We start from the raw sequence: 18,243 nt of genomic DNA on the forward strand, positions 1-18,243 counted from the left end.
GCTCTCTGCCTGTGAGGCCACACTCCAAGGTAATTAGTTGAATATTTCTTCAAAGAGAAGCTATATGACCCCTGTGTGTCCAGATAAAAGGCCAGTATGGCGCTGCAGCCCCCTCTCTCACTCTGTCACAAGGCTCGAGAGGACTCCAGCAGTCAACTGCAATGCTCACCGGATCTCTCAAGCTAATAGGATTTGATATTGAAAAATGACCACCAGCAACATTTTCAGAAAATACACACACAGACAGGCTTGTGGAGTGTTTTTTCAGATAGATCCTCTCCTCTTGCTGTCTTTCTGTCTTCCTCCCCATTACGTCCCCTCTCTCTTGCCCTCTCTGCTTCACTCCCTCTCTGTTTTGTGAGTATTTGTGGAATCTGTGTCATTGCATTGTTTTTCTTGTACAGTGGCCAGATCTCAATGTCAGTCAGAATTTGCATCAGTTTCTTTTGTCAATACACAACCAAGGCCTCATGGACATCATTTCACAAGCCTCTCACAGACAACTCATAATGTATCATCTATTATTTATATGCCTGATGGAAAATGCAGCTGGTCTGGCTTTGTATGTTCTAAGTGTATTGTCTGCAACTAGTCCACACTGCACAGCTGCATTTTGAATACACTTGACAACAAAATGTTAAATCTAAAACAACTTAAGTTTTTATTAAACCACCATAGTTTTTATTAATTTATTGGCAACAGAGTATCCTAAGTGAATATCATTTTGTGCCTCTATTAATGGAGCTTATCACTGCACACACAAAATGTATGACATACTGGCTTAAAGGAGACATTGAGTTTGTTTGTGTCACCTGAACCCCGGCTGTGGCCTTGCGGTCTGCTGCCATGCACGATGAAGATCCTTCATACTGTCACTGTAGAATAATGTCTTCATCCAGAAGCCGGGATTCATTTCTCTCTTCAACAAGCACTTGAGTTTGATGTACCGTCCATCATTCTTTGTGATGGGGATATTGTAAAGGGTAAAAACTGTCTTGTGTGTGTGTGTGTTGGGAAGACGGCAAGTTTCTAATAGGTGAGACAGTGCGGAACTGACCTTGATTCAGAGACACAGCCTCCCCACTGCACAGAATCAATAGCTTTTGCACACTGCCCTTAGTCCCCATCCTCTGCTCTGACACACACATAAACACACACACACACACAGATCCATCTCCAGGCAGCGATCAATAACCATAATCTGTTTCTGCCCATCGCCAGTCATGCGAGCCAGGCTTTTAGGTGGTGTGTGTGTGTGTGTGTGTGTGTGTGTGTGTGTGTGTGTGTGTGTGTGTGTGTGTGTGTGTGTGTGTGTGTGTGTGTGTGTGTGTGTGTGTGTGTCTGTGTGTGTGTGTGTCTGTGTGTGTGTGTGTGTGTGTCTGTGTGTGTGTGTGTGTGTGTGTGTTTGTCTGTGTGTGTCTGTCTGTGTCTGTGTGTGTGTGTGTGTCCGTCTGTGTGTGTCTGTCTGTGTGTGTGTCTGTGTGTGTCTGTGTGCAGTAGCAAAAAGAAGAGAGGGAAGCTTGATCCTTTCAGTGGAACCCAGAAAGCTGCTGAAGTCTGTCATGTTCCCCTCACAGGCTCATGTGAGCATATCTACAATCCCCCAGCTCCACAGAACGCCCAAAACAAGGTGATGTACATAATTTTAATGGATGTATACTGGAAAATAATGGATAAGATATCCTGTATGCACTCCTTTGTGCGCTGTGGCTGCACCCCCACCAGATGCCATCATAATTGTTACAGTCACTGCATTGACAATGACATATTCTCACACCCCTTCTGAGCAAGTTATTGTACCACTCTCACTGTGTCTTTGTCCAACGGCAGCACGTTCTTTTGTATACTGTAAGATTCCTCACCTAGCAGAGATGAAAGTGCGCCTGCATGCATGATGGGGTGCCATGAATAGGATCTGCCACGTTAGTGTTGTCTCACATGAATTATTTAACATCGTTGATAGGTCTAATTTGCCAGCTGTTGTGCCATAACTGTCAGCAGTCTCATGGATAATACTCAGCAGTCTATATCACTGTGAAACACAGTGCTTGACTGGGCACAGTGAGACGCCAAGCTTGTCATTATATGCTGGATTCATGTAATGGCCTGAGCTGATATGAGTATGACTAGCCAACTTCCTGTTTATGGAAAACAGGGGCGACCAACGAAATAGCCCCAAGTCATTTGTAACTTACAGTAAAATTCTCAAAGGGAGGCTTAAGAAATCACTTTACTTGTCACACAGTGTATGATGTTAACTGTCTAGTACTGTGTCCATATTACTGGATGCAGCTGGCTGTTGGTGGGAGTGTAGGTGGATGGAGGTTGGGTAAAGGGCCAGCTCTGAGGTGTCCCTACTCAGAGTTGGCCAGGGTGGTTTGGGCATTGGCTTTGAGAGTTTATGCAGTATTTGGGGGGCTACAGAGAGAGGAGGGGTCTCTCCCCCACTGAATGTTTTAACCTAATCCCATTATCAGTGTACCGCACTGCCTCCCATCTCTTCCCCCTCCTTATCCATACCCCCTCCCACCCCTCTCTCCAGCTGACCAGCTGTTCCTGCCGGGACTCACGACAATGTCCGATGTGTTCAGATCACTGAGTAACCCCCCCCCCCCCTTTCCTACACACACACACACACATAAATACAAAGAGCACACACAAATGCACAACCAAAGCAATTGCCTAGCCCATTGCTGGAGCCTAGGAAGGCCTAGAGGGAGGAGGGTGTTAGTTAGGGAAGAAGGGGGGTAGCTTTGGGGGTGCGGAGGGGGCAAGCATAGGCCTGTCAAACCAAGAGCCCTGACTCAGGAGGCAGCCCAGCTCGGATGGCATATGGCGTCTAGCTTCATACAACATGCAAAAGTATTCTCTCCCTTCGCCCCCCTCTCATCCACTCCCCCTCTCCCTGTCTCCCTCCCCTGCTGCTAATGCAGAATGACTCATAGCATTACTCATTTTTTTTTTCTTCTGCCCCTCCACCCCTCCCACATCAGTACCTCCTCCTCTTGCCACCCAGCCTGTAACAAAAGGTGTCCGCTGCAAGGCACCCACACCCTGAAAGCCCTGGGGGCCCAGCCCAGCCCAGCCTGCACTCTAAGGTCTGAGCTTCATGGGGGCCGCCGCTTTTAAACACAGGTAGAGCAGGCGTGGAACCAGACGGCCAACAGCAGGGACCCAGAGCCCCGCCTGGGGTAGCATACACACACTGCTGGTGTCAAACTGTTGTGCCTGTGTGTGTTTGTGTTTGTATGTATACAGGAACCGCTTTTATTTTGTAGTGCCTCAGGTATTACAAGATTACTGCTTTATGTGTGTGCGGGTGTGTTTTTTGTGTGCATCATGCATTCTGTTTGTGTCTCACGGCAACCTTTCCAACAAATAAGGATTCTGTGTGTTTGCTTTTTGTTTTTGTTTGTTGTTGCCAAATTAATAGAACTTCTTCCTTTCAGTCTAATTTTAGCCCAGCAGGGTAATTTCAGTTTTATCCCATTTGATTATTTACTGTTGATAAACCATTATTTACAGTCAGGGAGCGTTCTGTTGCCAAAATAACCCAGATTTTATACAGTATATGAAATAATAAGAAACCATGCAATTTTCAACGAGCACTAACAGAAACTACATAGCCTAGTGTAACCTAAAGAATGTTGTGCTCTGTGTATTTTTAAACTTGAACCCCCACCCTCATGCCCCTCCCCTTCTCTCTCCGTCTGTTGTGCATTCATGTCTGACATCTGTCTATTTGTGAGCGGCAAAGTGAAAGCCAGCAAGACTGCCAGTTTTGTGTGGGATCGCTTTCTCTGTCCCATCCCCAACTCAGGCTTAGTGTATCAGGTAGAATTACATAAACAAGACCAACACATTTTATGTATTTTTGACAACTGCTTTGCCTATACCAATATTAGGGCATTTCAGTATTTTGATGTATTTAAATTCCAATACAACGTTGGACTTATTACTTATGCAAATTCTTGAGAAGAATTACAAGATGTTTGTCATCTCTCCTATTCTGCTGACACAAACCTATATTTCAGAATAAAGTAGAGAAGTCAAGTCAAGTCAGTTTTTATTTGTATAGCGCCAATTCACAACATAAATTATCTCAAGGCACTTTCCAAATAGAGCAGGTCTAGACCTTCTCTTTACATACAGAAAGCATGGCGAAGCAAGTGCAGTACTAAATATATACTAAATCCAAAATTGGGTATTAATTGTAACTTTTATATATTTTGATCATCAGATAGTTGATCATCTCTGATTTCAGTGACATAAAATTTAGAAATTCACTGACATACCTGTGTTTAAAAAAAAAAAAAAAAAAAAATGTTGCTGTATTGTCATTCTGCTGAACCAGAGAAAAGTCTTCTATTTCTCTAAATTTAAGGCTCAATAGAATAAATTAACACAGATTGAGCAGACAATGAAGAGATCATGTTCTTCTAACTTTTATTATATTTTGCATACACTTGAACATGTAGGCCTAACAGTGAGTAATGATCCCAAATTGGCTGCTAATATGTAACGGAATGACTGACAGTGTTTGATTGGATGTTAACAGCCGTCAAGATTATACCCTTGGAAAAACTGTCCAAAAATCCTACATATGCCCTCGCTAGATATAAAAAAAAAAATTAAATGACTTTTATGACTACCTCACTAACAGGTCATTGGTCCCTGTCAGTCAGCCAGAATACCCTGACCCCAGTGTCACCACTGGACTAGTCCTGACTTTGAGAAGACATGTTCATCGTGATTGATGTGTGGTGGTGCTGCTTTTTGCCCGGGTGTAAAAACTTGTCTGTTTGCTTTAAGTGATTAGAATCCAGCTAGCCATTCCATCTGTTACCCCCAGCTCTGTTTAATTAATGAACTTTCTTTCTCCCGCCCCATAGCCAGCCAGCACAACACCAAAGCAAAAGCTGTTAGCCCTCTCAGGTTATCCAAATGGATGCGTGTTCTTGCCCCCCCATCCACCCCTCCCAATGGGTGCGTTCTCATTGATTAGTTATGTTTTGTTTTCCCCTCTTTTGTCTCAGGGTTCTTAAAGGGAGGGTTAATGAGCTTTCCTGGCAAGCTGTAGCGCTTGGAATCCGGGGATAAATGGGAATAATTTTGTTGGTTTTTTTTGTTTTGTTTTGTTTTTTTTGTGATGGACTTGGCAGAGAAGTGAAGCCTCGTGCCACCATGTGTGTTTGTGCGTACGAGTGTGTACGCGAATGATAATGTGTGTTTGTTTGGATGTGTATGAATGGCTTTGAGGCGGGGTATATTGCATTTCATCCCTGCTGGTCCATTATTCCTCTTCAGAAGCAGGGAATCTGGAACACCCTTTAACAGTTGGCTCTGTCACTATTCATCTTCCAGCCATCTCAGCAAAACTCTTGTCCTGTCCTCCTTTTACCACCAAGTACTCGCTCTCTTCCTTTATGTCCCCTCTTCCTTCCGTCTCTCTTGTTACAAGGCAGTGGACAGCCCTTTGTCCAGCCAAAGCTGCCCTCTTTTGTTTGTGCGGCCTTTTTTATCCTTGTGCTAATCGCCATGGTCGTGTGCCTGAGTTGGACCCCATATTTCACGCTCAGCTCTCCTTTGTTTGACACACCGCCCCTGATAAGAATCCCAATTCTAGGGCCTCTCTGATATTGAAATCCAACAGCGGCGTAGAAAGAGCCTTCAATCATCCATTATCTGTGCTCCAGTGATTACCATTCAATCTCCCAGGGTCCAGGCTCCTCATCACCGGCCCCAGAGCTGAGGCCGTCCCCTGAAAGAACCTGCATCCCTTAACGCCTGTGTCACATTCAAGCATATCCATAGATATTTCTGACGCCGTCTTGAGACAGCCCTGCACTGAATGCTGCTGGGAAATGTCAGTGAAATGTCACTCATCATTCTCCGCTGGAATCTCTTGGTCTCTGATGTGGCCTTGGGTTTTTGGGGACTCTTGTGAGGACACCTTGTGACATTATTGAGTTTCTTTGTCCCTAAATGGCCATTAAATTTTCAATTCTCTTTTTTTTGTTCAGACACTAGCCTTGGTCTTTTTTTATGAGGCTGCGTTGCTTTTAATGTCACAGACTTAATTGGGTGTTTTAAGAAGGAATTAGTTGATTATTTATAAGTTGCACATTAATGCCTCTTTAAATGGTTCAAAGGCAGTGTCTGCTCCTCCGCTGGCCTGTGGCCATTGTTCTCTTTTAGAGGATGTCCTTGTGCCTCACAGCATTTGCATTTTTGCACTAAATGGAATTTTCTGCATTAACAGACAAGGCAAGGCAAACAAAGCAATAACAAAAACAAAACATTTAAGTATGTATCACTGTGCATTGTCTGCCTCTTCTTACAGAAAGCAGCCTTTGATGTGTTAATATTGATAGTCTGTGTTTCATTGTCAAGTGGTGGTTGTGGCTGAAAGAGAAGCACTGAGAAATATTGGCAAAATCTTCCTGTGTCCCTCCATTGCAACAGGCCGCAATAATATTGAGTTTGATGTCAAACAAAGAAAGTACTGCTGGTTGCAGAAACAGGAAAAGCACATTCTAGTAGTGAGTTCATCTTATCTTAAAAACGTATGCATCTTTGTCATACAGCATGACGTTAGAATGAGGATTCATACGACACATGATTATGATCATTCATTCATCGACTCAGCTGCTTATTCTTATTGTTGTGGTTGAAACGTAAGAAAAGCTTTGTGCTGCAGACATCCACTTATCCAACACTCTATGTGTAGTTACACAACAGCTCTCCGTACCTTTGTTTAATGTAGTGTACACATCTTCATTAGTTATGTATAGCCTCTAATTACTATTGATGAGACTCTAGCTGATTGGGGTACAAATCTATAGCTTTTGTTATTCTAATGAGTGTTATTTACCCTCAGATCTCCAAGCCAGGGGGCTTTGGAATGGGGCTTTGTGCGGGCAGATATGGCGGGGGCCGCTCTAGCTACACCCACTTGTTTTTGTATCTGCCGACTCTGACAAAATCCTGTTTCCCACCCCCCACACCATCACCCGTCTGCTTGGATGTATAGCACTTCCCGCTCCTCCATCTGTTTTTGTCCACCCATGAAAAGGTCCATTATAATCTGCAGGATGCACAGTTGACGTGCCGCAAGCTCCACTTGAGCCAATCAACGCAGCGCACCAAACTTAGGCCACGAATCCAAGAGGCCCTAACCCCTCCCCCAAGTTCATTTTGATTATCTGGGCTCTGTCTGAGATCTTCACTTGAACAAGTTTTTATAACATTGCCTCCATCATCCCTTTTCCTATAAAAGCTCCCAGTTTGAATGGAGCTCAATGCATGCCCACTGGATGATGGCAGGCTCCTGATTAACCCTGGAGTGACTAGCTAATGTCATTGAAGGAGGGCCACCTGGCTGTGAGACTGTACAGTCAGCTGCCACTGAAGGGCCAGAATAGGAGACGACCAGGTGTTGGGCTCCAGCCCCCCTAATTGTTGCCATGTAATAGCCTGCTTGACTGCACAATATAGCCCAGGGGCGAGGATTAGGAAAAAGCTGTTGCCAACACAGAAGTCCATTTTCTTTTTTGCACAAGGTTTTGTGTGTGTGTCTCTCTCTCTGTGTGCATGCTTATGTGTGCATAAATATATATATACGTCTGCCTTTGCCGTCATCCTCATTCATTATAATTATAGTAGATAGAGAGCTGGGCCCCGTTCCTAGGCCCCTCCCAGCTCCTTATCCACCCAGCATGGTAATTGCAGGAATAAACCAACTAAAAGTTTCAGATTGTGAAGGCAAAAGAAAATTGAATTTCTGAATCTGTAAGAGATGAAGTGACAAAACAACTACATTTAATAAGGATCTTAGACCTACGTGGATGTACAGCTTTTTGACTGAAAGAAGCTGTAGCACTTATTTTGGGGTTGAGTGCTCATCGTAAAGAAAGACTTCACAAAACAACAACAACAACAACAACAAATAATTTTTTACATCATGTCCTTGACCCTTCAACAACATCATATTCAGTCACAATTATTAGCACCATTTTGACAATATGAGATAAACTAATTGGCTGGACATACATCATTTTTAGATAAGAGTATCTGATTGTAATCAAAATGGCATTGATTGAAATATGTCCAAAATGCAAATATGAGTGCAAATGAGAAATCACTCTTGTCCCTCAGTAACTAACCTTCACTGCTCTGTGCATTCACCACAGCTGTGATCATATGTAACCTAGTGCTAATCATTATCATTCCCGCTAAATGCCTGGCATTTTGCATAAGGCCAGGCAGCCTAATTGGCCCGATGAACCTTTCATAGAGGGGGCAATGGTGGAACAAGAGACTTCATGTGCAGCATGTCTTGGCAGGGAAGCAGACGGAGATGCTTGGCTGTAACGCATCACAGTTATTCTGTTGCACATGCCACAAGCTTCATTAAAATTGCAGAAGCCTCTGTTCATTTTGTTTTAATATTTCATCAGCGCTTGTCTCAACAGTGTTATCGTAGGGTTAAGATCAGAGCCATTTAGCATGACCCAGAGTTGGCACACTCGCCTTGCAATTTAAGTGTCAGACTGGTTTTCTAGATGTGTCAAATAGATTGTGGAACATCAGCGGACTTTGATTGCTGCTATGAGCTGCTTTGAGGTTGGTACAGGCGGACACAACCTGAGTCTGTAACCTGATAATAATTATCAGACTATAAATTTCATCATGAAAGTTGGAAGAAAAAAGAGGTGAAATGCCTCATAGGTAATCAGATGGGCCAGCATGCCCTTCCCTTTTCCATCTTTGACTTTTTATTAAAAGTTCAAATTGAGATCAGATAGATGCTGTTGTTCCCTGTCTCGATTCTGAACAATTCAAATAGCAGGAACTGGAGGAAAAATATGATGCGTATTCACCTCAGATAACTCATAAGATGCCCACCTTTGTCCTGACCTAATAATGTTTCCAGAACGCTGAGGCATTCATGTCACTCTGGTCATCATCATTGACAAAGGAGACCCTCAGAGAGAACTCTTACCCAGCCAGTCAAAGAACTGTATCTGTTAATCTTCATCCCTATCAGCCTTTTGTAGCTCATCTTATTATGACTTTCTGTTAATGCACGGTGGAGGCCTGTGTGACTGTCTGGCTATAATGGGCCTGTGTTTGATTAATCATGTCGATCCATTGTGTTTCACATCTAAGGCTGCTGCGTTAGGACTCATCAATGGAGACCAGAGTCCTTTGAAAAGGAGATTGGTTACAGACTCAGCTCATCTGAATACACAGGCCCAGTAGGCTTTGATAGCAGTTATGTTGTGATGAACAAACCATACTGCAACAAATTATGATGTCACCAGGTATCTTGTGACTGTCCTGTATCTCTGGTGTGTGAGGATGACTTGTTGCTGTATCATTTATATTCTGTGAACCCCCCGACAATCAGTGTGTTCTAACATAGTTTAGGGGTCAACATTGACTTTGCTGTAGGTGCTGGTCTTATGATTTGTTGTGGAGCAGAAATCAATTTTTAGTGTCCCCCGGAGAAATGGTGGTCTGCCAGAGACTTAAGAAAATGGGTGACTACTTCCTCCAGTCAGCTCATAAATAATCTGGTCATGCCAGCTAGCAGACATCAGATTTTGTCTGCAGCTGTGGCAAACCTGTGTGAAATCACTGATGGGCAGTGATGATGTCACGGGTTAGGTGTGATGTCACAGCCATAACTTCCCATCCTGCTGTCTGAATGCCAGATGGACGGTAGAGAGGTGTGGAGGTTGGAGCTTAGAAAGCTCTTGCTGTGGGAAACTCTCCCCTCAGGAGGTGTCATTAACCTGGGCTTACGGTTTGACCCAACTCCTTTGGGGCTCCTGAGCTCCAGTTTCCTGGACCTGCTCCTAATTAGGCTTCTTGTTAAAACTCTCGGAAACCAGCTATTCCTCTGGAGCATCTGATGTTGTGTATGTCTATGCTCACCCAGAAAATGGGCACACAAACACCTCCACTCATCATAATGCATCTGTGACACATTCAGACGTTTTCTGTCCTGCTTCTGTGTCTACAGCAAAAAGCTGTTTAATGAGACACCAAGGTTTGAGTAGCTGCCATATGAAATGGGAGTGGGACACACAAATGCGCGCGCACACACACACACACACACACACACACACACACACACACACACACACACACTATACAATCACCCAACAGGCTAGTTTCTGTCATACCCGCTCTCACTTTATCCATCTCAATCTGTTGTTCCTTCCCACTCTGCCATTATTCCTGCAGCCAGCTTTATTGCCACACTCACTCTCTCTGTCCCTATCTTTCTTTCTCCCTGTGTCTCTCTCTCTAAATGTCTCTGTCTTCTGCCCCGTTTTCCCATAATCACCTCACACCTCTGAGGGCCTCTGCTGAGACGAGCTTCACACCTCAGCCCTCGCTGTGACAACAGGTACTGCTGGCACTCACCGCGCGGCCTCTCTCCAATCAACACCTGCCCGGCTTTATCCCTCTTTCTTCCCTTCCTCCTTCCCATCTTCACCTTCTTTCCCCATAGTTCTATCCCTTGCTTTAGTGTTTCCACCAATCCTTTCCTTCGTGTACATTTCCTTGCTTCTCTGCCATTTTTCTGCCTCTTATCTCCCTTTGCAGAATGACAGTATAACAGTTCATCCATATGTAGTCTAATCCGTTTCTCCATACCAATGCTTCCTGGAGATGGCACTGTGATCCCCTGTTGATTTAAACATGCTCATGTTACACCAGTCTTCTTTCATTGCCTCCTTGGGTCCCCAGTGTAATGACGAGTAACAACAGCCTGTGTACATGTCATTTAAGAAACAATCATTTTTTGAATCTGACACCTTTCTCCTATTAGTTTACCACGTGAGCAGGACACTTAACCCTTAATTGTATCCATATAGATGGACAGTATCTGTGTGATATCCAGCAACACTGCTATAAGTGTGCATGTGGAATGAGGAGGTGGTGGGCCGTGCCTTTCACCAAAAAAAAATAATAATGACCACATCTGCCTTTTTACCCTGCTTGCATTGGCAGTGCGGCACAACCAAGCACTCCCCAACCCCTTCCTCTTAACAGACCAATTATGTGACTGCTGGGAGTCAATGGCGCTGTGAGCTACTCCTGAGCTCCTCTCCTCGCCAAGGTCAAGCTGACTGGCCCAGGTTAATGGGCAGATGTGGAGCTAAGAGAGGAGGGGGTCAAGCACCTAGAGGCACCCTCCACCTCATCTCTAAACTGTCCCTCTTCACTACAAGAGCCCATTTTACTACCAGCGCTCATACAAACAGGATTAACCTTGGCTGCTAGTGTGGAGGAGTGTAGGAGTGGTTTCTCCCCCTGCATGGCAAGGGTTTTTGTTTTTGTTTTATAGGCTTTGAGTTTTTAAATGTTCTTCAGGTAAAGCTCAGAATCATAAGGTCATGTTTATCCTGATTATGTCTAGATTGGTAAAGGTGTTTTCTTTTTTTTTCTTCTTTTTTTTTAGATGGTGTTTCTCAAAGAAGCAGCTTGCACAGTTTCTGAACTGAGATAACAACTGAACTGTTTTCTCTGATTTGCAATATTAAAACAATAACTTACATTCAAAATTGATTTTGAATCTATTACTTTCCACGCCTCCTTTCTTCTGTCCTCCAGCTTTTAGCAGTGCACTAATAGAAAGTCATTATGATGAGGGAGTGGGCGTTCACCCCCCCCACCCCACCCCACCCCCACCCCCCTATCATCAAACTTCTGTGACCTAGAAGTGGATAGAAATGGAGCTTAAGTAGTGAAATGTCAGTATGGGGGATCTAAGACCCCTTCTAATGCTTCTTTCCTTAATCTGGACCTTCACCCCCTGCTCTGCCTCAGATTAACTGAGTGTGTGAGTTTCTGTCTCCGTCTGTCTCTTTCATTTTGTTCATCTTTGTAGTCACTGCAAAGTGAGAGTTTAGGCAGTTAACAAAAATGTATACAATCTTTTATGGTTTTGTGTGAATAAAGAACAAAACAGGGGTCCAATCTGGGATTTTGACTGGCTACTCAAGTACATTTGGCCACTTGACATTCAGATCAAATCTTTTTTTTTTGTCCCATTATGCTCTCATGATCCTTCAACTGATGGGCTGTCATACAGTGGCTTGTTGGTCATCTCCTGACGAAAACCTTTATGACACTAACTGACTTAGGGCACATTGTAAGCTCATGCTTTGAACCGCATTGCATTTCATTGTGATGGAACAACCTTGGTTTTGTGACCCTTCAGTTCTGAGATCATTTTTATAATAGAATCTGTATCTGTCGCACTTCTGTCTCAATGGTCTCCTTAAAACTCTTTGAAATTCATGGCTTCTCTTTGAATTGAGGGACCTTTTATTGAAAGGTATGTCCTGAGAATTTGAACCAGACTCAAAGGTGCTCAAAGGAATCATAATGTAGCTAATATCAGTTTTCATTATAGTAGCAAAGATAGGTAAATATAGATTTTCTTCAAAATTTGACTTTCTTAAGTCAGTTGAGTTTTGCAGTTCCCTGTTTTCATGATTTTCTTTTAATTGACAGTTGGTGGTGATTATGAATTAAGAAATCTTGTGAGGGGCTTGCGAAAAGTGGGGAAGAAGACTTCCAACACTTGTAAACATGGATGTTAATGAAGCAGGTTTAAAGATTATTTTAAAATCCAGTGAGAAAGGGAATACACTGAGGATACACACAATGTGCTGGTGGTGAGAAATGGTGGGAAACCAACTCTGAATATAAACTGTTTACATTCAGAGTATCTTTAAGCAGAGGTGCACCATCTGAAGCCAAGATGCGTAAATGTCCCTGCTGGCTGTGTGTGTTTAAAAGATGTTGAGTGTGTGTCATAGGCCAGTGGTGGCGTGAGGCCTTTTGTCAGCAGGGGGACTGAGGGACACAAAGACTGAGGCTGGATGGTCAGGATGCTGCTCTCCAGAGATACACCAGTTCAGAGGTCGCCACAGGCTCTTTTGGGTGGAGGGTGTTCGTGTGTGTGTGTTGAGTCTGTGTGCCTACTTATGCACAAACGCCCGTGTGTGAGCATGTGTGCGTGTCTGCGAGCGCCGGGTGGGGTTACACACGGCACAAAATGGATCCCAGTGGACAGGCATTTTCAGGACAGTTCCCTGTGGACGGACAGAGAAAAGAGGAGAAGAGGGATGATGATGAGGGGTTGGTGTTGGTTGGCCGATGGGGTCCAGCAGGGATGGAGCAGCCTGCTAATGAAGAGCCATCTGAGGCCTCCATTCACCTTGAACGTGGGCCACTGCAGCTGCCCTGACCTTGGCTTTGATCCACAAAGATGCTTGACCCCACCATTCCCCCAGAGCAACCCCTCTGCCATCTGGACGGTACGCATGCATATGTATACATACGTGCACACACCCACAGATACATATGCATGTACATGTATGTTGACCCACATACACATGCGTCTTCACAGCTGTAATGTTTTAGACTGATGACTGGTTTTTATTTAGCCACATTCACCATCTATTGTTTGGCCTGTAAGCGGCACTTTGTGCATAATTGTTTTGTGCATAATTGACCTGTATGTTTGTGTGTGTGTGTGTGTGTGTGTGTGTGTGTGGGATACACACCTACACTCACATATCATATGCCGTCCATATGTCACCAGTGTTTGTCACCACAAGTGATAAGAGAAAGAGAGCAGGGCACAGGCTGGATACAGACTGTTATCCACTAAAACACATTATCCTAAATGTGTAAATGTTGTAGTTAATAGATTGGATTTGTGCTTTTCTTTTTATAGCCTCTACTCACTCACTCACCCACCCTCATCAACACGACCTACATGTATCCAGTTTTTTGTCGTTACTATCCCAATTGATGCCACCATTACATTTGGTCTACTTCTCTTCTCTCTAATAGGAATTCAGCCACTTGGAACGTAGGGGTTCCTTGGAAATTCCCAGAGTGGTGCAACACACTCCTCCCAAACACTGGCTTGTCTTGCTTGTCCGCCCAGTTCAGCTGTAAATGGCAGTTATGTCACGGGTGACTTGAGTTGCAGTCCATCTGTGGAAATGTAGACCTGTCTGCATTTTCCTTTTTATATTTCATCCCCAGCTTTATGGGAATTTTTTATAGCACAAAATATGGTGGAGAATTATTGCAATACAGTAATAGAGTTCATGAGGAAGGCTTTCACAACACATATCATTTTTATGAAGTGTAAGTTGTATTTTGTGATTCACCTTTCCAGAAAAAGTTGTCACAAACACGAAGCTCTCCCTCATCAGCAGTAGCTGCTGCCTATTTTTCCCCCCAAAAGTAGGTCAGTGTCAGTGGGTTTGGTGTCCATGACATGGACATAGTCTTGGCGTCACTGTTCTGGACGTATCCCTTGATTAAGTTACTGCATGGAGGCAGCAGCATCTGTGCATATGCAGGGGAACAAGCTGTGCCCATGGCTTAGCAATTAGAGACAAACAGAAAGATGAGGGAGTGAGAGAGGGAGAGGAGACAAGATTACTCCTCACTGTGCATCAGGTCTGATTTCTGTGCAGCAATTTTTTTACCCACAGATAGCATCGTACATTTACTTAAATGAGGTGATTATGGCTCTCGCTTTCACTCATCTCCGAAATGCCTTTTATTAGTCTCCCTCCCTTACCGCCTCTCCATCTCCCCGACTGCCCGTCATATATGTTCCCTCATCTCTAGATAATTCTACACCCTCTCCCTTTATTTTATCCTTTTGAAGTTTTTTTTCTCACCCACTGTAATCCATTCGGCTAACTTGGATAGAGGGCAGCGGAAGGAAGTAGTGGAGGAGAGGCGTGTGTCAGAGTCAGAGGGAGCGTCTGCTCCAGCTGGAGTCAATATTTGCTTTAGGAATCTCAATAACAGGCCTCCAGTCATCTGCATCTCTGATAATGGACAGCCATATGGCTCTGTTGACCCACGCTGTGCTGTGGTTCTCTTTTTCCCTCTCTATCCTTCCTTGTCTTTCATTTATCGGCTTCCCTGTAAGTTCTCTCATTTCTTTTCATTAAGTCTCTCCTTCTTCTATATTTTGTCTTCCACTTATCACGTACATGGGCACATTTTGTTCTTTTTACAAACATCCTTTCTCTCTGTCTGTCATCCATGAAACCCTGGATATGACCCACCACACAGAGCTGTGACCTAAGTTACCATGGCAGCAAAGCCTGGGATGCCCACTCTTTGTCCAACACTGTTTCCAGCAAGTGACAGAAAACGGTGATGTTGCATGTCTGGCTATGACTGGAAGACAGATCTCGAGCGCACAGGGAAGTGCTTTTATGTGTTTAAAGTCATGCTGCTCTGCATGTCTTGAATGGGGATATTGGCCCTGTAAAGAATGGTCAATTAAGTACAGTGTATTAGTTGACAGGTCTTTTGGTCTGTTTAATTCCTACATTTTTTTTCTCGTCTTTCCATTCCTCCTTTCGTCTTTGAGGTGAGAAATATGAGCTTTTATTTTAATGGATTTTCTTGGTGTTCTGTGCTGACAAGGGTTCAAGTGTTTATATAAGACTCCCAGAAAAAACATTGCTGAGAACCATCTGTAACTTTTTTTTTTCATAGAACAAAAGTATTTCTATTTGAGGAACATGTTTCTCTAATGTTTGCCACCCACATTAAAATAATGCTGTTCCTGTCTTTGTTGTTAAATAGACAATATTAGACTTTATTATAATTATTTGCTTCATAGGGCGTGTGGACCTGAACATCACTACCATTTACATGGTTATCAAAACCCATCCTACTGTCTGTTTTCTCTTTTAGCCTCTCCTTTGTCTTATTCTGCCCTCTGTCCATCTCTGTCTGTCCCTGTGAGCACCTTGGCCATCGTACCCTCTGGTGTGCCCCGGCTCAGGTGCCCGTCACCCCCACTTTGCCACGGTTCCCCTCAAAGCCATTGGTCATGGCTGCCTTGGCCCCTGCTGTGGCGGCATGTGCCCACATCAGGCCCACTTCCCAGTCACTGTCTCGTCCTATCTGTCTAACCCAGACCAGAGCCTCTCAGCCGAGTCCAGCCTATCTCAGCTCAGCCTGGTTCAGCCTTGGCGTCAGCAACAGCCTATGCCACTCCACCCTGGCAATCATAATGAGATGAGGGAGAGGGAGAGGGAGGGGGTGTCAGTGCTCAGTTGCTAGAGCTGTGTGTGTATGAGAGTGAGAGTGCGTGTGTTTGTCGAGCAATTTGTAAGGTGTCGTCAATCAAGGAAACATGTCCACAACAGACAGCCGTGAGAATAATCAGACTCATTGTCAAACATGCGCACACACTCAGAGTGCTTACTACCATTATGCCATCAGATAGACCTTTTTGCTCCAATAGTTCCCTGCACCATATTTTATCCAGCACTTGCCTCCATTCCACAACAGACTTAGCACGATATATCTATGATAATGATATGATAATGGCCATCAGAATGTTTTCCACCCTCACCCGGCAGCCATTTTGCAGGCTTATTTATTTATTTTTCTTATTTATTTATATATCTGAGCTTTCCCATTTCAAATCCGGCCATCCATCCTGCATGCTGGCTGCCCAGGCTCCAGTCACTGCTTGTCACTCTGAATTTCAAATGGCTCCAATTTTCCCCCTGATGGCACGGAGAAGTGGCAGGCAGCACATCGGGGAGGGTGGTCCTAGACATGCTGCCTGCAGCAGGGGTTCTATTAGAGAGAAGAGAGGGATGAGAGAGGGGGAGTGGAGAGGTTCGGAGCATCACGCCAGTAGTGATGTATTCTTTCTTTCTTTTTTACGATTATTTTGGAGACTGCTTTCTCATTTTGGGGCTGTGTGGCATGGCTGATTATTCCATCTCTGCCTCTGGCTGGGCTGGTGATGGTGAAGCCACCCTGCCCAGTAAAGCTGCCTCTCGCTCTCCCAGCCCGCTCTCACACTACAGTGTATATCTGCAGTGCACCACTGAAAAAATTCAATTTGTAACCCATCCTATGATTTGTTCCCAACTGATGAACTGTGCAATACACAAATGGAAGTTTTAACAGTATTCAGAAATGTGATTATTTTATGTGAACTGTGTATAATTGCATGTAAACTTGACTTTGTTGCCGTGTTTTATCTCTTCTCCAACATGCCATAATGTTGTGTCCCTTAACAAGAGCTAACCAGCTATGAGGAGCGGGCGCTCTACTTGGAGGCCATTGTTCAGAACCATAGAGAGGTCATGACCTTTGAAGACTTTGCCTCGCAGGTCTTCTCCCCCTCTCCTGGCTACCCAATGAGTGGGACAGGTGAGAAATGAGCCAAGCTGCACATCTGTTCTCCTTTAAGTTCTTTCCACTCCATCTCTTTCTGTCTCTCCGTCTCACCACTGCTTCATCGCGTCTCCACTGTTTCCCCTCATGCCTTCTTTCCCCCTTCTTCGTCATCTCTTTTCTTGCCTCTTTTTCCATATTAGTCTCTCCTCCTCCTCCTCCTCCTCCTCCACAGCACACCTGTTTGCCCCCTTCACCTCCTCCTCCACCCTGCTCATTCTCTCCACTCTTCTTCCACGCCTACGCTCACTGATGAATATCAAACGACGGGCCCGGGCTCTTCACGCTATCCGACTGACTTCAAACACTCCGCTTTCTCCACTTCCTCAAGCCCCTCTCACGCTACTTTGTTCATCTCTTCTCGTTTCCAACTGCATCTTTCTGTGCAGTTACTTTCCTGTGAATATAAGCAGCCTTGTTAAACGGCGGCTGCAGAGTGCGTGTTTGTGTGTGGGTGCATGCGTGCGTTCGTGTATGTGTGTGTGTGTGTGTGCATGCGACTTCATGAGCTCATTCACCAACACTTAAGAGATCCGCCCGGCAAACAGCAGCTCGCGGATGTCAGCACAGCACTCTTATCAGTCCGTGATGAATAGAATGGAAAACGTGTCTTATCTTGTTCTTCCTACTTGTACCAGCTCTGATCGATCTGCAACAGCACTGAAATCAATACAGAATTGCACTTTTCCACTCTATTGGATCCCGACACACGTTCTGTTTTGACACGGAAAGCACTCCACAATACGACACCATAATGTCTTTTCATTTTCAAATCTGTCAGTGCTTATGTTTTGTAGACATTTTAAAGTTTAGTCATATTTTTATCATGTTCTTTATCGTTAATTGTGAATGTCCTAGACTGTGTGTATGTGTGATTGTGTGATTGTGTGTGTGTGTGTGTGTGTGCGTAGGACTTCAGATTGTCAGACAGCAGGTGCGATATTCAGGCAGGCAAGAGGTGGTCAG

The 18,243-nt window shown here is 44.4% G+C and overlaps 1 protein-coding gene across 6 annotated transcripts in view; it reads left to right on the forward strand.

Annotated features, from left to right (window-relative positions):
* Positions 1 to 18,243, forward strand: part of ralgapa2 (Ral GTPase activating protein catalytic subunit alpha 2) — a 92,447-nt gene that overhangs the window by 66,146 nt on the left and 8,058 nt on the right. For all 6 annotated transcript variants that reach the window (XM_056392964.1, XM_056392960.1, XM_056392962.1 and 3 more), the window contains one exon: positions 17,132 to 17,253. In XM_056392964.1, the coding sequence (XP_056248939.1) occupies positions 17,132 to 17,253 (122 nt within the window). The remainder of the gene's footprint in view (positions 1 to 17,131; positions 17,254 to 18,243) is intronic.

This window comes from Seriola aureovittata, chromosome 13 (genome assembly GCF_021018895.1).
Source record: "Seriola aureovittata isolate HTS-2021-v1 ecotype China chromosome 13, ASM2101889v1, whole genome shotgun sequence".
NCBI lineage: Eukaryota > Metazoa > Chordata > Actinopteri > Carangiformes > Carangidae > Seriola > Seriola aureovittata.